Source organism: Ambystoma mexicanum, chromosome 6p, assembly GCF_040938575.1.
Source record: "Ambystoma mexicanum isolate Mex_15411 chromosome 6p, UKY_AmexF1_1, whole genome shotgun sequence".
NCBI classification, from domain to species: domain Eukaryota; kingdom Metazoa; phylum Chordata; class Amphibia; order Caudata; family Ambystomatidae; genus Ambystoma; species Ambystoma mexicanum.
Window position 1 is genome coordinate 16,805,074 of NC_090935.1, and position 21,716 is coordinate 16,826,789.

The 21,716-nt window shown below is 51.5% G+C and overlaps 2 protein-coding genes across 2 annotated transcripts in view; both read right to left on the minus strand.

The window, feature by feature from the left end:
- Positions 1-20,705, minus strand: part of LOC138511137 (zinc finger protein 615-like) — an 89,464-nt gene extending 68,759 nt beyond the window's left edge. Inside the window, exon 1 of the mRNA XM_069626625.1 lies at positions 20,605-20,705. The gene's annotated coding sequence lies outside the window, so the exon portion shown is untranslated. The remainder of the gene's footprint in view (positions 1-20,604) is intronic.
- Positions 1,233-12,026, minus strand: LOC138510636 (zinc finger protein 615-like). Its single transcript, XM_069626428.1, has 2 exons — positions 11,663-12,026; positions 1,233-4,413 (listed from the first exon to the last, which is right to left on the minus strand). Exons 1-2 carry the CDS (start codon positions 12,024-12,026, stop codon positions 3,389-3,391), a joined length of 1,389 nt encoding a protein of 462 aa, XP_069482529.1. The 3' UTR covers positions 1,233-3,388.
- Positions 20,706-21,716: the final 1,011 nt, after the last annotated feature.

Genomic DNA, 21,716 nt, shown 5'->3' on the forward strand with positions numbered 1-21,716 from the left:
CGCCACCCTTGTTTCCGGACCTGCAAACTACAGGTTTGCCTGCCAAGGTCGTTGCGCCGACAGGTCTGACCCTGCCGGGCCCATCGACTGCGATGGGCACACTTGTCACAGGAGCATAAGCACTGTTGCTAACGGTGCCGGTGCTCCCATGCCCCCATGGGACTCCAAGGGAATGGGGATTTACCAGACCCGCCGCCTGGCCTCCCACTCTGCCTGGACTTGTAATGTCCCGGGGCAGTGGGAGGTCAGGCGCCGGATGCGGTGTTACAGGGTTGATGGCAACCCACCAGCGGCACCTGCGGGTTACTGCCAAACCCCATAATGACGCCCATTGTTTTAATATCAAGTTCACTTGTACTATTTGAAACCTTAAAATGCAACGCGATTTGTAATTTTGCCTATCTGCTCTGGAGCTTCTATTTGGTCACGCTTTCTATCTAGATGGGTTCTTGGACAGTGTGGACACGAGTAGGGCTGCTTAAGTTTAATTTGATATATACATTAGCAGCTTTCTGCATCCTGTCTGCCAATCAGTTAGCAGGGAATCTGCCAGAATTAGCCTCTGGGCCCTGCTGCGGTGTGTTCCACAATGTGTTCTTTTCTTTCACAGTCCCTTCACCTATTACACGCTCGGGCATTTCTATAAGGAGTGCTGTGTTTGTAGAGGTGGGGGTGTGCGGTGCCGACACCTGCGACGTGTCAAAGCATCCTCTGCCTCTATTCTCAAAGCACACATTTTTCCTTCAGATAATTTTTTCAGATTTCCTTCCCCCCACATAGCCAGCTTTCAACAGCCACGCATGGAGAAAACGCTGGACACCACATGCTGTGCCGGCCATCGCAACCCACAGCAGCCAGCATTATCGTCCAATTATTGATGGATATGTTGTATGAAACATACACTGTCGTAATTAGTTAAATAAAATAGGATCTTGTGCATGTACCATAACTCATGTTGTGGTCAGAATCGTGCAACCTGAAAGAAAGTGTGAGGAATACAAACACGACCAACAGATAGTTTAAAATCATGTTTATTCGAATATAGAACTGAAATGGAGACAGGCACGCCACCAAATAAAACAAATTGCCTATGTTCCAGGAAGCAGTTTACACAAAAGTGAAGCCAGAAAAAAGAAAGATTTAACATACAAATGGGTACTAACAATGTATTTTTAAAACATAATGGGCCTCATTACGAGTTTGGAGGTAGCCATGGTGCTTCCAAACCGGCCTCCTTTACCGGGTTCCTGCAATGGGGACTTACCGGGTCATTCCGACATGGGAGGACCCGGTAAGTCCTCCTTGCAGGAACCATTCCCCATTCCCATTTGATCCCCCATAAGGCTCAATGGGAATGGGGTTGGAGGTAACAACGGGCACATTATGAGTGTCCCGTTGTTACCTCTCTCTTCCCCTCGCGGGACTCGGAAAGGGCGCCTGGTTTTACCAGGCGTCCGATCCGGGTCCCGCAAAGGGAACCTCATAATCAGCCCTGACGGAATGAAGGGGGCCGGTCCCATACCGGCCCCCTTCATTCCGTGCGCGCAAGACTCGTAATGAGGCCCAATGACATGGTGGCAAAAGCTCAATACTCTGATGATCACCATTTCATTCATTTAATGAACTTGGTTATGGCTTGAATTCAACAGCTTATCCAGAATACATTTCATTTAGTAAACATTTTTGTCCATTTAAAAAAATCAATCTTTCAATAAAACTTTGTCATTTCAATTCATACAATATGAACAATATGATACAATATGAATATAACATACAATAATTCTCATACGACAATAAGTGCAACATTTTGCACAACACTGTATACAGTAGTGCCACTTGAAAGAGCGCTTAGTCGCAGATGGTTTAGGGGGCAACATGAGTAGGATGGTCTTCTTCAAATTCATAGTCAGCTGATTTTTCTCTGCATTGGCTTCTAGAGCAGATAACACATTTTTGACATAAGCACCAAATCGTCTGCATGTGAGAGCCATGGGACGATGCATGTGCCGGTTTTGGGGCATCTGGGATTAGATTTTTCAGATTTTTCCCTATGTCGGCTATGAAGAAAGTAAGTAAAGCTGAGGCCAAAATACAGCCTCGCTTAAGTCCCCGATGCATAGAAATGGGCTGGATCACAGTCGAATTAGAATCGAAGTGCCCGGATAAAATTATGAGATCAAGGCTAGAATATGCCCCTGACATGCTGCTTCTTCCATTTTATCAAACAGCAGATCAAGCAGAACAGAATTAAATGCAGTTTTAAAATCGATAAAGGCCACATAAATAGGCTGGCCCATCTGCTGCGTTGTTTGATAAGCGAGAGGACTAATAGATCCACTGAGGTTCCCAGTCCAGGCATAAATCATGTCTGAAATCCATCTGATAATGCTTTTAATTTCACCCAATGATTGAAATCTCTTAGTAGAAGGCGGGCAAACATCTTGCCCCGGGTGCTAGAAGGGCAATAGGCCGATAATCTTTGAAATTTTCACGATTATCATTCTTGTATCTGGGAATTATGATAGACTTCGTCCTGGTTGGAGGGATTTGTTTTGTCCACTATACATTCTTGAAATTCAGAGTGAACGGCTACAATGTCATTGGGCCTCATTACGACCCAGGCGGTAAGTTACCGCCTGGGTCGTACCTTTACCGCCATGGCGTAAACTACGTTTACACCATGGTGGTTGGCGGATTTACCACCCCATTCCAAGGTGAGTGGGGCGGTAAATCCCCATTTCCCATTTACCCTTCCCCATTCCCATTTTTGCCCCATAGGGCATAATGGGAGTGGGGAAGGAGATAATTACGCCACCGTAAATTACGGTGCCGTAATTATCTCCAAGGTCCCTTAGCGCCATGGATTTTAACACCTGCAAAAAGCAGGCGTTATACTCACCATGGCGCTAAGGGACCTTGTAATCAGGCGTTAAGGGTCGGCGCCGTTTACGGCGCTGTAAACCCCTTAACGTATGGGTTATGTCTAAAATCCTTTCATTTTAGGCAGGAATATACCATTATTTAGAAATTTGCATGAGTTACATTGCCCCACCACTCAGTGAAGATTGCCATATCGTTTAATGCAATACTTGATATATTCCCATGCTCTGCACAGCAAACCAATATCTTAAAAGGTGGTGCTTTAAAATGCGGCATGCATCCTCCCTTTTGCAATAGTACCCTGGCCTGGGATCGGCATATGGGGGGTATCCACTAGCAACCTTAACAGTCCCAATTCAGGCAGGCAATAGTGATGGTCACTAGTGGGTACCCTGTAGCATTGTAGAATGTGCTGTAAAAGGGAAAACACTGTAGCATTCAGCTAAAAGGGTGTTGCAGGAGAGGCATTCCATTCTTGGACATTCTGACTTCTGACAGTTTCTGACCTCTAGGTTCTCTTGTGGTCTACAGGGCGTCTCTTCCGAACAAACCCTTTCCCATATTGAATGCACTCATGAGGTTTCCTCCCTGTATGTGTTCTCTGCTGGCCAATAAGATGTCCCATTGTAGCAAACCCTCTACCAAATTCAATGCACTCATGAGGTTTCTTCCCTGTATGTGTTCTCTGGTGGCGAATAAGCTCTCCCTGTGTAGCAAACCCTTTCCCACATTCAGAGCACTCATGAGGTTTCTCCCCAGTATGTGTTCTCTGGTGGCGAGTAAGCTGTCCCTTCTGAGCAAACGCTTTCCCACATTCAGTACACACATGAGGTTTCTCATCTGTATGTGTCCTCTGGTGGATAGTAAGCTCTCTCTTTGTTGTAAACCCTTTCCAACATTCAGTGCACATGTGAGGTTTCTCGCCTGTATGTGTTCTGTGGTGGCGAGTAAGCGTACCCTTCTGAGAAAACCCTTTCCCACATTCAGTGCACACATGAGGTTTCTCATCTGTATGTCTTCTCTGGTGGATAGTAAGAGCTCTCACCTGACAAAACCCTTTCCCACATTCAGTGCACACGTGCAGATTCTCACCTGTATGTGTTCTCCGGTGGAGAGTAAGATTACCCTTCCGAGAAAACACTTTCCCACATTCAGTGCACACATGAGGTTTCTCACCTGTATGTGTTTTATGGTGGAGAGTAAGATTACCCTTCTGTGAAAATCCTTTCCCACATTCAGTGCACATGTGAGGTTTCTCACCTGTATGTGTTCTCTGGTGGATAGTAAGAGCGCTCATCTGAGAAAACACTTTCCCACATTCAGTGCACACGTGAGGTTTCTCAACTGTATGTGTTCTCTGGTGGACAGTAAGAGCTCTCATCTGAGAAAACCCTTTCCCACATTCAGTGCACATGTGCAGCTTCTCACCTGTATGTGTTCTCTGGTGGACAGTAAGATTACCCTTCTTAGCAAACCCTTTCCCACATTCAGTGCACTCATGAAGTTTCTCACCGTAATTAGCTCCCTGGGTCCCTTTGCGAGTTGGTTTTTAACACCTGCAAAAAGCAGGCGTTAAATCCCCCAACCCGCAAAGGGACCTCGTAGTAAGGCGGTATTTTACCGCTACCGGTAAATCCTTACCGCCATCCGTGTAATGAGGCCCATAGACTTTATTTTGGGCCTCATCATGAGTTGGCCGGTAATAGCACCGGCGCTTTTAGCTCGTGGATCAGGGTTTTGGCAGAACTGTTAGTGCCCATTCCCCATTGGGCCCATTCGGGAATTCCTCATTCTCCATTGGGCCCAATGGGGAACATTTGCGCTATTACCGCCAGCGGATTTCCCGCCGGCGGTAGTAGCGCTCAAAATCAGCAAATCTGGGGGGAAATCCGCCAAAGCCATGATCTGGCGGACCCTTAAATGCAGCGGTAATAGTGCTACCGCCGCATTTAAGGGTTACCGCCAGACTCGTGATGAGGCCCTTTGACTCTGATTTCTCGTTTTAACATCACATTTCTTCACAAGCTCACTGTTTTCACCTATACAATATCTGAAAGAGCCACTCATTCTTGATTTTTGAAGTCACCAAACTCCTGATTTCTTTGCAAACTTTTTCTCGTTTTTTCCACTGTTCCTCAGCCCTTTTGGGTCTCCCTCTTACTAGTCTAGCTCTTCTTAAATCTGTCTTTAAAGCTTCTATTGGCCTACTCTGTCTTCTAACCCCCTGTGGCTCCGTCTCTTCTTATTTATTTTTTTATTAAAGGTTCTTATACCATCGCTTCACGTGCCCATGGGCCTCAGAGCGTGCGCGCACATGAGACCACAAGACAGACAACTGGAAAAAATAGCATTCGGAGCAGTGCGAAAGGGAATACCGGGATGAAACTATGAGTCGACAAGCACCAGCTCCAAAACTTCAGACGGACGATGCCTAATCGGGAGGTAGGTTAATGAGGAGCATCTTTAGCTCTTTTTTAAACTTAACTGTTGTCTCGACAGCTCTCAAGTTTGGAGGCAACATGTTCCACAAATCAGGACCTTGCACACTGAAACTACGCCCACCTGCCTTCACCAAACTAAATCTGGGTTTAACCAGTCTCATGCAGTATTGAGGCCTGAGAGGGCGATATGAAACCTGAAGTTGAAGGCGCGTTGTGAGATACTGGGGTGCCGTGTTCATCACACATTTGTGTGTGAGCGTCAACACTTTAAGCCTGATTCTAAGTTTTACAGGCAGCCAATGTAGGCCCCCGTCTGGCCACAGTAACATGGGATCGCCTAGCAAGACCTGAGACTGTCCGCACTGCACCATTCTGTGGGACCAGCCAAGCAGCTATAATGGAATGTGTGCAACCACTGAGCAGACTATTACAATAGTCCAAACGTGTGTTAATGAGGACTGAGGCCAGGGTAGCTAAGTTTGCAGAAGAGAGAAAAGGGCAAATGTTGCACAGAAGCTTTGTAATCAACCCGCAGGAGGAACGTATGAGAGCCACATGTTATGACATGGACTGTATGGGGTCCAGAACCACCCCTAGGGTTTTACCCCTCTCGGCCACCTAATCAGCGTGCCCAGGAGTAAAACATGTGTATACTCTACTGGCAAAGACCTCAGCCTCATGGAGGAAGCTACAAGTAAAAGCTCAGTTTTGCTTGCATTTAGAGCCAGGGAGTTAGCTGCCATCCAAAGGTGGATGGCTTTATAGATGATATTCAACGTAGCTGCATCCTCAGAATATGAACCTGACAATTTGACAATCACCTGAGTGTCATCAGCGTAATTAGCCACCTGGACACCCAGGCTAATCAGCAAGAGCAGAAACGGGATCAAATAGACATTAAACAATGTTGGAGAAATGCAGGATCCCTGAGGCACCCCACAGGTGACTGGTGAAGGACCAGAACAGACTTCACCTATGTTCACCCTAGAGTTCCTGGGGCCCCAAAAAGGAAGAACTCCAACAGGCCGCTTTAGTAGAACACCCGGCCAGAGACTGTAGTCTGCCCTTGAGTAGATCCTGATCAACAAGGTCGAATGCTGAGGATAGGTCCATCAGCATGAGGACAGATAATTGTCCTTGGTCCATGTTCAATAATAGATTGGTTTGCAGATTGAGCATTGCGGTTTCTGTCCCATGCCCATTCCGGAAACCGGATTGGCAAGTCAATAAAATCTCGTTACCCTCCAAGAAGTTCTGGAATTGTAGGTGTGCCACCTTGTCCAAAATGTTTAGCAAGAATGGCACGTTCGTGATTGGATGATAATTATCCAAGACAAACTACTTTTCCAAAAAGGGGGGGCAACCCACCCCTCCTTCAAGAAAAGGGGAACACAACCCTCTGCAAAAGAGCAATTGACAAACTGGGTTACCCATGGACCAAGGATGTCCTTCTCTTTCGTCTCTCGGCTGGCTCTCATTCCTGTCTTGCATCAAATTGTATTACTTGTGCCTTTTCTTTAAATCTCTCTTTGCCTTGGTCCCTGATTACCTTTCTTCCCTGGTTTCATTCTATACTCCCTCTCGCTCGCTTCGTTCCTGTTCACAATATCTTCTTGCTGTCCCTAGTCCTGCTTGTGTCCAGTCGCGTTTTCACTCTTTCTCCCTGCTGGCTCCCTTGCACTGGAATGTTCTAACTCTCTCTTCGCTCTATCTCTGTCTATTCTGTTTTCCGTGACTCTCCGAGATCTTATTTACTTCACTCAGGTTAAATTGACATTATGTTTTTCTAATCTTCATGTATTGTATGGTTTATAATCACATGTACCGCGCTTTGGTTTAAAGCGCTATATAAAACCTAAATACAAAAATACAAATCGAAGAAGCCATTCCCTACCAATGCACGGTTATAGGACAGTAAATGGCTTAGCCCCATAGTGTCACCTTCAGGGGTGATGTCCAAACAGACCGAAACACATGAACAATGAACACATGATGCCAGACACACTGCATTACTGCAAGTGCCCATTCAAAGCCAATGCCCTCCCGTACACCAATTGATGTACTGTGTATCATCCAGAAGCACAGATGAGCACACAAAGGTAACCAGCATGACAGGATTATTAACATGTACCTAGATAAATGGTCATGTTCGACACTGTCCTTTCAATTTGTTGTAGGTGACTCAGATTCTCTGCAGTTACCCCAGGTGATGAGAAATGTGAGGAACCCTGTTACACCGCAGGAGACAGCTATAACGAGGCACACAGGATGATTACCAGAACATGCATGGAGTGCATTTCGACTGCTTAAGGGAAGAGTCAGGTACCTCCACCGGATAGGTGGTGCACTCATGTATGCCCTGTTATAGTTGAGAAAATCGTTATAAAATGTGCAATGCTGCACGACATATGCACACGACGGAACATTCCAATGCCTCCAGATGAGGAATATTCCTTCTCTTTCCCCCAATCTCCCTCCATCCCCCCGGCTCAGACGATGAAGAAGTTGCAAGTGATAACAGGGCACCTCAGAATACACATAGGGACGTGGGAGAAGGACGCATTGTCCCCAGGACAAAATGGACAGATATTTTTCATTCCGCAGATATGCACCTCTCAGTACTGCAACTGTTCACTGAATTCACACATTACTTCAATTAAACACTGGATACATTGGACCTAATTACAGGTTTGGTGGTATCTCAGAGGTAAATCCACTGAGATAGCACCAAATGGATTTGCCATTACCACCACTTGGTCCAGTGGTGTTAGTCCCCATTTACTCCCCACTTAGTTCCCATTTATTAGAGTTCATGGGACTCCATGGGGATTTCGGCGATATTACCCCTGGACAGTAATGCCATCCACTGGGCCTTTTTTCGGTTGTAAAGTGGAGGAATTACTTCCAGCATTATGCTGGAGGTTTTTCCTCCACCTTGCCTCCAAACCTGTAGTTTGGTGGTATGGTAATGCAGCAGTAACTCAGTTGCCACTGCATTACCACCATTTGTGGCCACACCACCAAACTCATAGCGCCCCTCTCACCTCCACCACCTTGCCCAGCCACCTACGCAAGGAGTTCACGCCTACTCACAGTTGAGAACTTAGCACCCTACCTTCTCAACCATGCCTTGCAGGCCCCGTCTTCCAATAACCCGGAAACCCTAGCTAACACTTTCAAGGATGTCATCACCTCAGCCGTGGATGCCATCGCTCCACTGACCCTTAAAAAAGCCAAAAAAGACAAACACGCTAACTCATGGTTCTCCAAAGAACTTCTTGACCAACGCGCACAAAAGAGGATTGCCCTCTCCACATGGAAAGCCAACCCCTCCGAAGCCACCAAACAGAAATTAAAGCCATCTCGAAATCCTACAAAACTAACATCACCTTAGCCAAAGCTGCCTCCTTCATCGCCAGGATTCATGACGCCAAGTCCAGATCTAAGGAGCTATCCACCATCTTTAGGGAACTGGAAAAACCATCTGCCCCCCCCCCCATCAGTCATCAAAGACGACAAGTGGTGTAATAGTATTCAATCTGCCATGCTAGAGAAGCTTAACACTCTACAAACTAAAATTCGTGGCCAGCAAAAAGCCTTTTCCAGCCTCATAGCGAACTTGCACGCTGAACCACCCACCAAGACCACCGCCTCCCCACTATTTGACTTCAAAGATATCACTGAGCCAGAGGTCATCGCCCTGCTCAAGTCCATCAAACCATCCAATTGTAAGGGCGATGCCTGCCCAGCTAGCCTCATCAGACTCTGCACCCACCTTAGCCCCCTTCCTTACAGCATTTATTAACTCCTCTTTCCAGTCAGGCCATGTTCCTTCTGGACTCAAAGAGGCCTGGGTACGCCTACTCCTTAAAAAACCTTCGCTCGACCCAACAGTCCCTGAGAATTACAGACCCATCACCACTGTACCATTTCTGCTCATAATCTTGGACAAAGCAGCCTACCTGCAAGTCCAGCAGTTCCTGGAAGATAACCGTCTCCTAGGCCTGCGCCAATCTGGCTTCCGCCCACGACACGGCACCGAAACGGCCCTCCTAGACTTAAAGAACCAAATGGACGATCTTAGAGACGCAGGCAAACCTGCTCTCCTATTGCTCCTGGATCTTTCCGCTGCCTTTGACCTGGTGGACCACAACACTCTGTGCCACCATCTAGCCACCCAAGCTAATTTCTCCACCAAAGCTTGTCAATGGATCGCCTCCTTTCTCCAAGAAAGGGCCATGAGAGTCTTTTCCGACTCAGCCTCCGCCACTCCCAGCCTCATCACCTGTGGCGTTCCTCAGGGATCCTGTATTGCACCCACGCTATACAACCTCTTTACGAGGCCCCTGCTCAGCATCCTCGACTCCCTAGGCATCTCATATACTAATTATGCGGATGACACGCAGGTACTTATCCCTCTCACGTGCGATTACCTAACAGATACCATAACCCTCACCACCATCTACTCTACCATCCAGTCATGGATGGCAGAGAATTGGCTCTGCCTGAACAGTGAGGAAACTGAACTACTTCTAATCGGATCACCCTTCACACTGGGCAACCTCAGAGATCAGTACGCCTCCTTCACCATCGACAACATTCCCATCAAGGTCTCCAACCACATTAAGACAGTCAGAGTCTACCTGGACTCTGATTTGTCCATGGACAGACAGGTCAATGCCATCGCCGCATCCTCAGCCTACTACTCCAAAGTCCTTAATGCTGCCAGGCCCTTCCTGTCCCACCTTAACTGCCTCACCATTGCTAGGGCAATTATCGGGTCAAGGCTAGACTACTGCAATGCCCTTCTCATTGGGACCTCCAACAAAAACATTGCTAAATTGCAGCTAGTCCAAAACAACGCACTGAGGGCAGCCACAGGTACCGCAAGAATAGACCGTGGGCCTCATTACAACACCGGCGCTAAACCATGGCGCTATTAGCACCATGGTTGGTGCCGGTGTTGTAACGGGTCCGCCATGGTTCAATGGGGAATTACCACCCCATTCCAAGGTTGGCGGGGCGGTAATTCCCCATTGAACCATGGCCCTTCCCCATTCCCATTTTCACCCCATAGGGCTCTATGGGAATGGGGAAGGTGCTAAGTACGGTACCGAAAAATTGCGGTACCGTACTTAGTACCAAGGTCCCTTTGCGGGTCCCTAGTTTAACGGCTGGTAAGGTCGGGTCCCGCAAAGGGACCTTGTAATTAGGCGCTAAGTGGTTAACGGCGCTGCAGCCTTTTACGGCGCTGTTAACCACTTAGCGCCTGGGTCGTAATGAGGCCCCATATCTCTGAAATCAGAAGACAGGCACACTGGCTCCCTGTCAAAGACAGAATTGTCTTCAAAACTCTCGCCCTCACCTACAAATGCCTTCACGAACTTGCCCCTCCATACCTGACACAGAGAATCACCAAGCACACTGCCACAAGACCATTAAGAGTGTGCTATGCCAATACGATTGTCACGCCCACGACATGTAAGGTGCGCGCTGGTGGCTCCAGCTTCCCCACCCAGGCAGCCATGCACTGGAACGCGCTCCCACCCCGTTTAAGATTGATCGAGTCACACCAAGCTTTTCGCAAAGCCATCAAAACCAGGCTCTTTGTTTAAATTGCCTCTCGCTCCACTATGAATATGCAAATGTCAGTTCCTGCATCTGTGCTTGTTCCTGTGCAACTATGAGACCTTCGGTCACCTGTCTGTAAATAATAAGTCCTTCATTTTCTGTAACAGCGCCTCGATGCCTTATGGCCTGCAAGCGCGCTTTACAAATGCAAATAAATAAATAATGAGGCCCATCGATGGTACTCAGTAATTTATTCTATATGTACACATCGTCATCCCCAACACTACCCCCTCCCCACACCCTGGTGGACTGCAGCCAGTCATATGTACATGTACACCATCACACTCCCCACGCCGTATTGGACTGCAGCCAGTCATATGTACATGTACACCATCACACTCCCCACGCCGTATTGGACTGCAGCCAGTCATATGTACATGTACACAAGCCCACTCCCCACACCCTAGTGTACTGCAGCCAGTGGGACTGCAGCCAGTCATATGTACATGTACACCATCACGCTCCCCACACCTTAGTGGACTCTTGCCATCTTTTTGGGTTGGGGTGCTTGGACGCCTGATGCACTGCTGCCAGCGACTTGATGGGGTGCTCACCCCAGAACACCCTGTTGGGGTGGCCGACAGAACTGGGCAGTTCACCACCCTCGATGTGCTGCAGGGTTATGGCTCATGAGAGGTTCTCATTCGTGGCTGACATATGCATGGCCAACTCCCGCACCCTTTGGCTCATGAAGGTTGTGCTTGCTGTACCATCAGCATCACACTGACTCAGATGGTCCAGGGCAGTGGCCACCCTCATGGAGGCACCCTGCACCACATCCCACATCACCTGTGAGATCTCCATTCTCCGCTGGTGCTGCTCAATCTGCGAAAGCCTCTCCCAGATGGCATGGACCATGGCCTGGGGTACTGGCCTTGGAGATTCCTGGTGGTCCTGGTGCTGCTCAATCTGATAGAGCCTCTCCCAGATGGCATTTAGCGTGTGCTGGGGTACTGGCCTTTGAGATTCTTGGTGGTCCTGGCGCTCAATCTGAGAGAGCCTCTCCCAGATGGCATTGAGCGTGTGCTGGGGTAGAGGCCTTGGAGATTCCTGGTGGTCCTGGCACTGTTCCATCTGAGAGAGCCTCTCCCAGATGGCATTGAGCGTGTGCTGGGGTACTGGTCTTGGCGATTCTTGGTGGTGGCTTTCCTCTGAGGTCGATGCCTGTCCCCCATCTACCTCGTCATCCTCTGCAGGGCATTATGTGTTCCCTGGTGGGCTCCAACGCAGGGCACGACTTGCTGATTAGGAGGAGGGACTGGTGTAAAGTGGCAAGATGCTGGGCAGGGGAGCTGGGTCCATGGGGCGCTGACTCACTGGGGCAGCAGTAGTGGTGGCGTCAATGTTGGCTGCCACAGGTGCAGCTACGTCAGCAGGTAGGGTTGCTGTATCCTGTGCAGTGGCCTGCTCGACAGCCTCACTTGTGTCTTCTGTTGAGTGGGTGATTTGCAACCCAGACACTGTGGCAACAGTAGTGGGAGGTGGCTGATTGGGAGAGGGGTTCATGCAGGCTCTGTAATAGCCGGAGTTGGGGCCGGGCCATGGCAGGTGTGCCTGTGCCCCAAAAGGTGGCTGCAGCAGTACCCTTGGACTGAGGGGTCCTGGAGGTGTCCTCATGCCCAATTGCCTTCCTGGATGTTGCATCGCTGACCCGTGCTGAATGTCCCGATGCCTTCTTGCCACTTCCAGGAGCTGGTGGGCAAGGTCTGTTGGGGCCTTCCATGGGGTCATGTGTGCCTGTTGGGAGACAGAAACAACTTCAATACCCTTGCTGAAATATTGTCAGACGTGATCTCATGAAGTTTACTGTGTACACTAGGGGCCAAGGTTGCTATGGTTAGTAGTGGGCGTAGTCTCAGATGTACAAAGCCTATGTGCAGACCTGGACGTAGTAGTGGGCATAGTCTCAGATGTACAAAGCCTATATACAGATTGGACGTAGTAGTGTGCGTAGTCTCAGAGGTACAAAGCCTATATGCAGACCTGGACATAGTAGTGTGCCTGATCTCAGATTTACAAAGCCTATATGCCGACCTGGGGCCTCATTACGAGGTTGGAGGTAGCCATGGCGCTATTTGCGCAATGGCTGCCTCCAAACTCGTTCCGACTCCGCTCTGGTGTATGGAGCAATTACCGGTCCATTCCAAGGTTGGCAGGACCGGTAATTTCCCATTCACCAGGGCCCTTCCCCATTCCCATTTGAGCCCCCATAGGGCTCAATGGGAATGGGGAAGGCGCTAATAATGGTACAGCAAATTCCGGTACCGTTACTAGCTCTAGAGTCCCTTTGCGGGTCCCGTCCTCAAAGCCTGGAAAGACCAGGCGTAAAGGGAGGACCCGCCAAGGGAACTCATAGTAGGGCGCTAAGGGATTACCGGCACTGTGCCATTACCGGTGCCGGTAATCCCTTAGCGCCCACCTCGTAATGAGGCCCCTGGACATAGGGGGTCATTACAAGTTGAGTGTAAGGGATACCGGGCACCGGCAAGGAGACCGGTGCCGGTAATCCCTTAGCGCCCAATTCCAAGGTCCTCTAACGGGAACCGTAAAGGACGTGTGGTCGGACCACACGTACTTTACGGGTCCCATTAGGGGACCAGGGTGCTAATTACGGGCCTGCAGTGGCAGGCCCGTAATTAGCACCTTCCCCATTCCCATTGAGCCCTATGGGGGCTCAAATGGGAATGGGGAACGGCATTTGGAATGAGGACTTACCAGGTCCGCCTAGGGCAGAATGTCCCGGTAAATCCCCACTCCACCAGACCGGACCCGGACACGATTTTGGAGGCAGCCATGGCGCTAATAGCGTCATGGCTACCTCCAAAGTCGTAATGAGGCCCATAGTAGTGTGCCTGGTCTCAGATGTATAAACCCTATATGCAGACCTGGACATAGAAGTGAAAGATGACTCTCAAATGAAACACTCAACTGAACCCTCTGATAAAAGTATTCAATATTCTTGAGGCCCCAGAAATGCCCACCAGCATTTCTGCATGGATACAGAAACATCTGTAACGCAGCACGACTGCACTATATCGTCACTTAGTGTGGGGGGTGGGGAGCTCACCCAGTCCTGCACAAAGAAAATAAATATGGCAGAGTGAGCGCCTCTGAATGACATGGCCCATGCTGGCACGCATGAGTCTCCAGCAGAGTGTCCCTTGCATGGCATGGGCAATGCTGGCAAGTCTCCGGGTGAGTATCCTATGGCATTGCTGGCCCGCATGAGTCTCTGGGCTTTCTGACCTAAGCCCCATGCAGCACAGAAGCAGAGCTGATCAGTCACAAACATCACCTGTGTGGTAACTGGTCAACATCGGGGGTCCCCCTCCCAACCCTCCTTGACAACAACCACTGAGCCTCTCTGGGCCTCTGGTAATCTTTAAGGGGACAGAAGCCTGAATCCTGTACAGCAACTAGCTGCATGTTTAGCTCAAAGAATGGAATGCAATTGGAAATCTGTCTTCCACATTGTCTGAGCAGGTTTGCGTTTCTAGCCTCCTCGCTAGCTATAGGGTGATGTTCCAGTGCCTCCTTCCACCTGAGAATAGTGCTCCCTACAGTTAAAGATCGCTGCGGTGGGAGGGGGGGGGATCAGATAGTGAGGTTGGAGGGTGGTAAACTGGGGGGAAGGAGAGTAAGGGATGTAGACATATATGAACGAATGCGTCAGCAAGAGACACTTTACCAGCTGGTAGTGGGGAGATTGGAAGGGGAGGGGGCTGCATTAAGCTGCATGTTGTGTGTGGGGGGAAGGGGGGCAATGACACACAAGTGGTGGTCATGTAAACACACGCTCTTACTCTGTCCTTCTCAGTCTTGCTAACACTAGTGAGGGAACTAAGTTCCACTGCCTTTTTTGTTTTACACTTAGACCCCTGGTTATTGTGGCGTTGCCCGATGACGGGCGAACGCGGCGGCGTGACGCATCACGCCGCCGCGTGGTGTTTAAATAAAGGGGGCGTTCCCGGCCGCGTCAGAGCGACCGGGAAGCCCGAACGAACAACACCGTGTCTCCGTGTGCTGTCTGTTGTGGGGCTTGCGGGACCGCATCGGGGGCGCAGATGGAGACCCCCAACAGTGGCGACGAGGTGTAGAGGAGACCCGGGCCCGGCGGTGAATGATTTCGCCACAATTTTTCTCGTGGGAGCGGATCGAAGATTCGCTCCGATCAAGGCCGGGTCGCGAGGACGCACACGCGGCTGGCGGCCATTTTGTTTGAAGGCCATAAATTTTTCTCAGGCTCCGGTTTGGAGCGGAATCACTTTATGAGCCCAATTTTTGGACACATCAGGAGCGGACAGCTCAATCTGCACGCCCATACCTGTGATATGGATTTTTGAGTTTTTCTGGGACTCATACGTCGTGTGGAAGCTCGGAGAAGGATTGCTATGACTGGGTTTGCCTGATGCCAATCCAATGCTCCAGGCTTAATTTTTGGAACTTTCTGAGTCGGAAGGGACATGACACAGTGGCTGCATGATACTTTCTTCATCACCTTCATCATCAGTGTGCTGTGTACTTTTCTTCGTCTCCTTCATCATCAGGTACACCTGGAGTGCTGAATCTTGCCGGTACTGCCCCATGGTGGCTGGGGGTATGCCTGGATGACCAAAGTGGAGCTGCTGCACGAGCCCTGTGGGGTCGTGGGTCTGAGTTGCGGCCCCCAACGCTGTGGCCGGGGGTGCCTGTGCGCTCAAATCCATGGACGGATCTGATGGTGCTGACAGCGACTCTTCATCAACGTCGCAGCCCCGGGATCGTAGCCAGGTGACTGCCCCGCCGACTAACTTACAGCCGGCTGCTGCAACCCCAGGTCTGCCGCTGGGTCAACCTGCACCCCCCATCATGGCTCAACTCCCAGTGCCCACCGCACATGCAGCTCTGCAGCCCATCCCGGAGTTTGATGCATCGGGTCCACCCTCAAGCATGGGGCCTCGATGGAGGAGATGGGTGAGTCGTCTTGACATGTACTTCAGAGCGGCACACGTAACGGACGACGACAGTCGAATCGCCACTATGCTGTACTCGGCTGGGTCGGCAGTCCAAGACATTTTTGAGTCCCTGACGCCTGCCAATACCACGTATGATGCGGCCAAGGCGGCACTCCTGAATCACTTTATCCCCCTCGCCAACGCGGACTATGAGAGGTTTATCATGCTCTCGGCCAAACAGAAGGAGGAAGAGACGCTGGACACTTTCTACGGTCGCCTACGCCGTCTCTCTCTGGGATGTGCATGGGGTGATGCGGACGACATGATGCGCACCATGCTCATTCAAGCATGTTCGTCCGGGAAACTCAGGAGACAAATCCTCCGGGAGCCCGGCATCACGCTACCGCGCATACTGGAGCTAGGCCGGTGCCACGAGGTGGCGGAAGCCAGGGCTGTCAAGATGGAATCTGGATCTCGATCAGTGAGGTCGGAGGAGGTGTGTGTCGTGTGGCGAGGTGGCCGAGGAGTGAGGCGTCCAGGCGGAGGGCCCCGAGACAGGGCAGGGAGAGCCGGTGAGTCATGCCAAAAGTGTGGCTACGACCTCCCTCATACCGCGGAGTGCCCGGCGGCCGGAAAGGTCTGTGGGAGGTGTGGACTGGCAGATCATTTCTCGAGGGTGTGCCGGGCCGCCCTGCCCGTGATGGTGCCGAGAGGTCAGGCGAGGATATGGGCCCCTCGCCAATACCAGCAGCCCAGCGTAGCCCAGGTGGAACAGGGTGAAGGTGATCCTCAGGCGGAGGTGGCTGATGAAGAGGACGAGGAAAATATATTTATCATCTCGAGTGTGGGGATACTCAAAGGAAAGAGCAGAAGGCAGCCACGGTGTATTGTAGGGATCAACAACGCCCAGGTCCCAGTCCTGGTGGACACAGGTGCCTCGGTCAATGTGATGGCCAGGGAACATTATGACTCTCTCAGGCCCACCCCGGTGTTGGTAACGCCGAGGGCCCGCATATTTGCGTTCGGTGGTCAAGATCCTATACCACTGGACGGGGCATTTATAGCGAAAGTGGAACATGATGGGTCGCACATCAAGGCTCGATTCTACGTAACACCAATCAGCAGCAACACCCTGCTCAGTTGTGCGGCCGCGGAGGCGTTGGGGATCGTAAAATTTGCATACGCCGTGCACCGAGAGGACATCAGCGACCTCCTAGACCGCTATGCTAAACTCTTCAAGGGGATCGGCAAGATGGCTGGAGAACCGATCCGATTGCATATTGATGAGTCTGTGCAACCGGTGGCGCTGAAACACCGCAGAGTGCCCTTCCACCTCAGAGAACTTGTGGACAAAGAGTTAGACAATTTGGTACAACTCGACATCATCGAGAAAGTGGAGGGCCCGACACCTTGGGTGTCCCCGATCGTGGTTGCCAGAAAACCCAAGCAACCTGACTCGGTACGCATTTGCGTCGACATGAGGCTCCCCAATAAAGCCATCCGGAGGGAGCGGCACCTCACACCGACTATCGATGACATTATTGCGGAGGTCCAAGGGGCTCGCGTGTTCTCCAAACTGGACCTTCGAGCGGGCTATCATCAAGTCGTACTCCACCCTGAGTCCCGGTACATTACGACCTTCACCACTCATAGGGGATTGTACCGGTACAAGCGGCTGAGCTTTGGGGTGTCGTCGGCCGCCGAGGTATTCCAGAATATCATCAGGGGCGCACTGGCAGATCTGGATGGCGTCCTAAATATAAGCGATGATATTCTGGTGTTTGCCAGGACCGAAGCGGACCATATGCAGAGACTGGGCAAAACCCTGGAACGCCTCCTGTCGCTGGGCCTCACCCTTCACAGGGAGAAATGTGAGTTCCTGCGCTCGTCTATCGAGTTCTTTGGTTTCATATTTAAGGAGGGTGGGGTGTCGCCAGACCCAAAGAAAGTCCAAGACATCAAGGCGGCGAAGGCACCTGAGTCCGTCACGGAGGTGAGGAGCTTCCTAGGTATGGTCACGTACTGTGGGCGGTTCATCCAGAGTCTGGCCTCAAGATCGGAACCCCTCCGGGCGCTCACCAAGAAGGACACGCTGTGGCACTGGGGCCCACTGGAACAAGCTGCCTTCGAAGACATCAAAGGTGCCCTCACCATGGAGGACACTACGGCATTCTTCGACCCAGCGCTGGAGTCGGAAATTGTGGTCGACGCGAGCCCTTTCGGGCTGGGCGCTGTGTTGACCCAAATTGACAGCACTGGGACCATTAAACCTGTGGCGTACGCCAGCAAGGCTCTCACAGACACGGAACAGAGATACTCCCAAATTGAACGGGAGGCTCTAGCGGTGTTGTGGGGCTGCCGCCACTTCCGGCTCTACGTGCTGGGGCGCCCGGTGACGGTGGTGACAGACCACAAGCCACTGATCCCAATACTGGCAGGGTCCTCATCTAAACCCCCGGCAAGGATCGAGAGATGGATGCTTGCCCTACTGGAATACTCCGTAACCCTTGTTTACAGACCAGGAGCCAACAATGCGGCGGACTATCTATCCCGCCATCCTGGAGCGAGTGGGGGAGAGGAGTGCGAGGCCTGTGAAGAGGAAGCTGACAGTCATATATGTATGGTCGTGGAGGCGGCAACACCAAACGCGATGTCCATAGAAGAACTGGAAATCGCCGCCGCAGGAGATGAGTGTTTTCAAATCCTGAAACAAGCAATGCACAGTGGGTCCTGGAAGTCCGTTCTGGAGGCAGGGGCTGGGCGCACGCCAGGAGCGAGAGCATCCCTGGAACAGCTGTGGAAGGTCAAGGAAGAATTATCCTTCTCTAACTCAGGGCTGCTGCTCCGGGGGGACCGCATTGTCGTTCCACAGTCAAAAGTCCTTGAGGTAATCAGCCTCGCGCACCATGGACATCAAGGGGCTGCCAAGACCAAGGCGCGGCTCCGCTTGAAGGTTTGGTTTCCCGAGCTCGAGAGAAAGGTCGACGAGTTCGTGGCAGCATGTGTGTGGTGTCAAGCGGCATCCCCTCTCCAACGGGAGCCCGCCATTCAGGCCATGCCCCGGGGCACGAGGCCGTGGGAGATCGTCCATGCGGATTTTGGCTCGACGTCAGTGGGGACCCATTTCCTGGTGATCATAGATGAATACTCCAGATATCCAGAGGTTGAGTTCGTGGAGTCCGTAGCATTCGAACATGTGGTGATCGCTGTTGAAAAAATCTTTGCGGCCCATGGGTTTCCACACACGCTCTGTTCTGACAATGGTTCACCGTTTCAAAGTGAGAGGTTCTCTGAGCTGATGGAGAGCTGTGGAGTACATCACAGGAAGGTGTCCCCCCTGTGGCCCCGGGCCAATGGGGATGGCGAGAGACTCATGAGGACCTTGAACAAAACATTCCGGATTGCTCAGGGACAAGGCCAATCCTTACAACGGGCCCTGTACCAGTTTCTCCGTGTGTACCGCACCACTCCCCATGCCGCCACTGGAGTGGCCCCGGCGGAGGTGCTGTTCCAGAGATGCCCCCGAGGACTGCTGCCGGAAGTGGGGGACAGGGAACCAGCGGTCATCGATGATAATCGAGTTGAGAGTGAAAGACGGCTTCGGAGTGAGCAGGAAAATCTACGACGGGGCCTTCAACCACAGAGTCTTGAACCAGGGGATGAGGTTTTAATCCGGAATAGACGTCCCCAGGGCAAACTCTCACTACCCTACGAACCCGACCCACTGGACGTGGTGGCGGTGAAAGGTTCTATGGTCACGGCCTCGGATGGCAGGTCGGCCGTCACCCGGAACGTTAGTTTCTTTAAGAAGTTGGGTGATTCGCGAACTGAAACCCCCCCTGAGCCTGATCCTCCCTACACGTCGTTCAATGACAGCTTCCCGGACGAGATGCCGGAGTCTCCCATCCGAGGTGACGGAGCCGGAGGACATCAAGTGCCAGAGGTAGGCCAGAGGTACCCCCAGCGATCTGGGCGTGGGAAGCCCGCCTACCTCAGTGACTATGTTGTTGGGCAGATGGCCCCTGAGTCTGGGGATCCTAATGGGGGTGGCTGTCATTAAAGGGGCTTAATAGTCTGGGTGTGCAGTGAAGTTTTCATAAGTGTGGTTTTTGAGTTAATAAAGTTGAAAGTTTTCAATGTTTGTTGATCCTCCCGGAAAAGGAGGAGTGTGGCGTTGCCCGATGACGGGCGAACGCGGCGGCGTGACGCATCACGCCGCCGCGTGGTGTTTAAATAAAGGGGGCGTTCCCGGCCGCGTCAGAGCGACCGGGAAGCCCGAACGAACAACACTGTGTCTCCGTGTGCTGTCTGTTGTGGGGCTTGCGGGACCGCATCGGGGGCGCAGATGGAGACCCCCAACAGTTATGAGGTTAGAAAGTCGGGGCCAGGAGAGGGGGGGTCGGAGGGTTATGGAGGGAGAAAATGGGGTCACGTGGCATTGGGAATAGCGCCTGGAGCTCAAGGCCTGCAGCTGCTCTAGGAGCTAGAAACACGGCGGAATGAGGACTCTTACCGGCTGGAATTCGTGGACGGGGAAGTGTTGACCAACTGGGACTGGTGAGGGGGGGGAGGGGGTGTAATGTTGAGCCCCTTTAAGGCGACAAGTCCCTGATAAGGGCTCGAGCTCATGTCATTGGAGGTGGGGGTGGGCGAATCTGCTATAAAGTGGGAGGATATGACTCTTGCCAGCAGGGATTGGCGCGGGGGGGGGCTCCTACCAGCAGTGATGGGGAGTGGAGGGGGGGGGCTCTACTCGCTTCCCGTCCCGGAACTGCACATCCTCGGCCTCGTCTTTCGCTCGTGGGGCCGGTAAACAGACATGCGCAGTGCAGACTAGTCTTACATCAGCAGAGCATGCGCAGTAGAGACTTTCAGCTACGGAGGATGCGCATTGTGAGATGCACACAGCCGAGCATGCGCAAAAGGGAGATACGGACCCTTAGAGCATGCGCAGTAATGATGTACTCCAAGGCAAGACACATCCACCGCTAATAAAAGGACGGGAGATGCCGCGTCATGGCACCAAAGCAGGACTACAGACATGCGCAGTACAGAGATACTGATCCGGAGGGCATGCGCAGAGAGGAAATACTGCAGTACGCATGCGCAATGACGATCAAACCCGGAACAAAAAAAGGGACAGTCCCATCTCCCGGCGCAGGTGTTGGGGAAACATCATCATTTTTGATCAGGGTCGCAACGAAACCTACATTTCGTGGTGGGAGTGGTGCTAACTTCAGAGACGGTGGAGGAGTAGCAAACTTACTTGTGTAGTGGCATCTAACTTCATTACTCATTGGAATGAGACTATTCTAGTGCAGTTTCAATGTTACACGCAGTTAACTCTCCCCTTTAAATCTGAAACACCCACTTCCTGCAGATCCTAGAAAGTGTGAAAATGGCAGCTGGTGTGCAACGAAAGACTCAATATCATAGCATAACAGCACATAGCAGAGTGTGGGGCAGTACTCTGGGCAGCCCAAGCAACCTCACTGGCTGGGAACAACAGGGGAGAAAATGTAATGTTGGTTCCACCACAGTTAGTGCGCTATACTAGAATCTCTGATGCACTGGCTGGCTAGTGAGACTATGGGCCTCATCACGAGTTGGGCGGTAACGCCGGCGCTAATAGCGCTGGCGCTACCTGCCCTACCTGCAGACCCACCGGCGCTATTAGCGCCGGATCATGGGTTTGGCGGATTTAGAAATCCCCATTCCCCATTGAGCCCATTCAGGAGTGCCCCATTCCCCATTGGGCTCAATGGGGAAATTTCACGCTCAAACCGCTGGCGGGAAATCCGCCGGCGGTTTGAGCGCGAAATTTCAGCGT

Coding starts and splice junctions, on each gene's coding strand:
- LOC138510636 (XM_069626428.1), bottom strand. CDS start 12,026: ATGGAACAGTGCCAGGACCACCAGGAATCTCCAAGGCCTCTACCCCAG. Junction 4,414..11,662: donor GAGTCAGTGTGATGCTGATG/GTACAGCAAGCA, acceptor CAACTCGCAAAG/GGACCCAGGGAGCTAATTAC.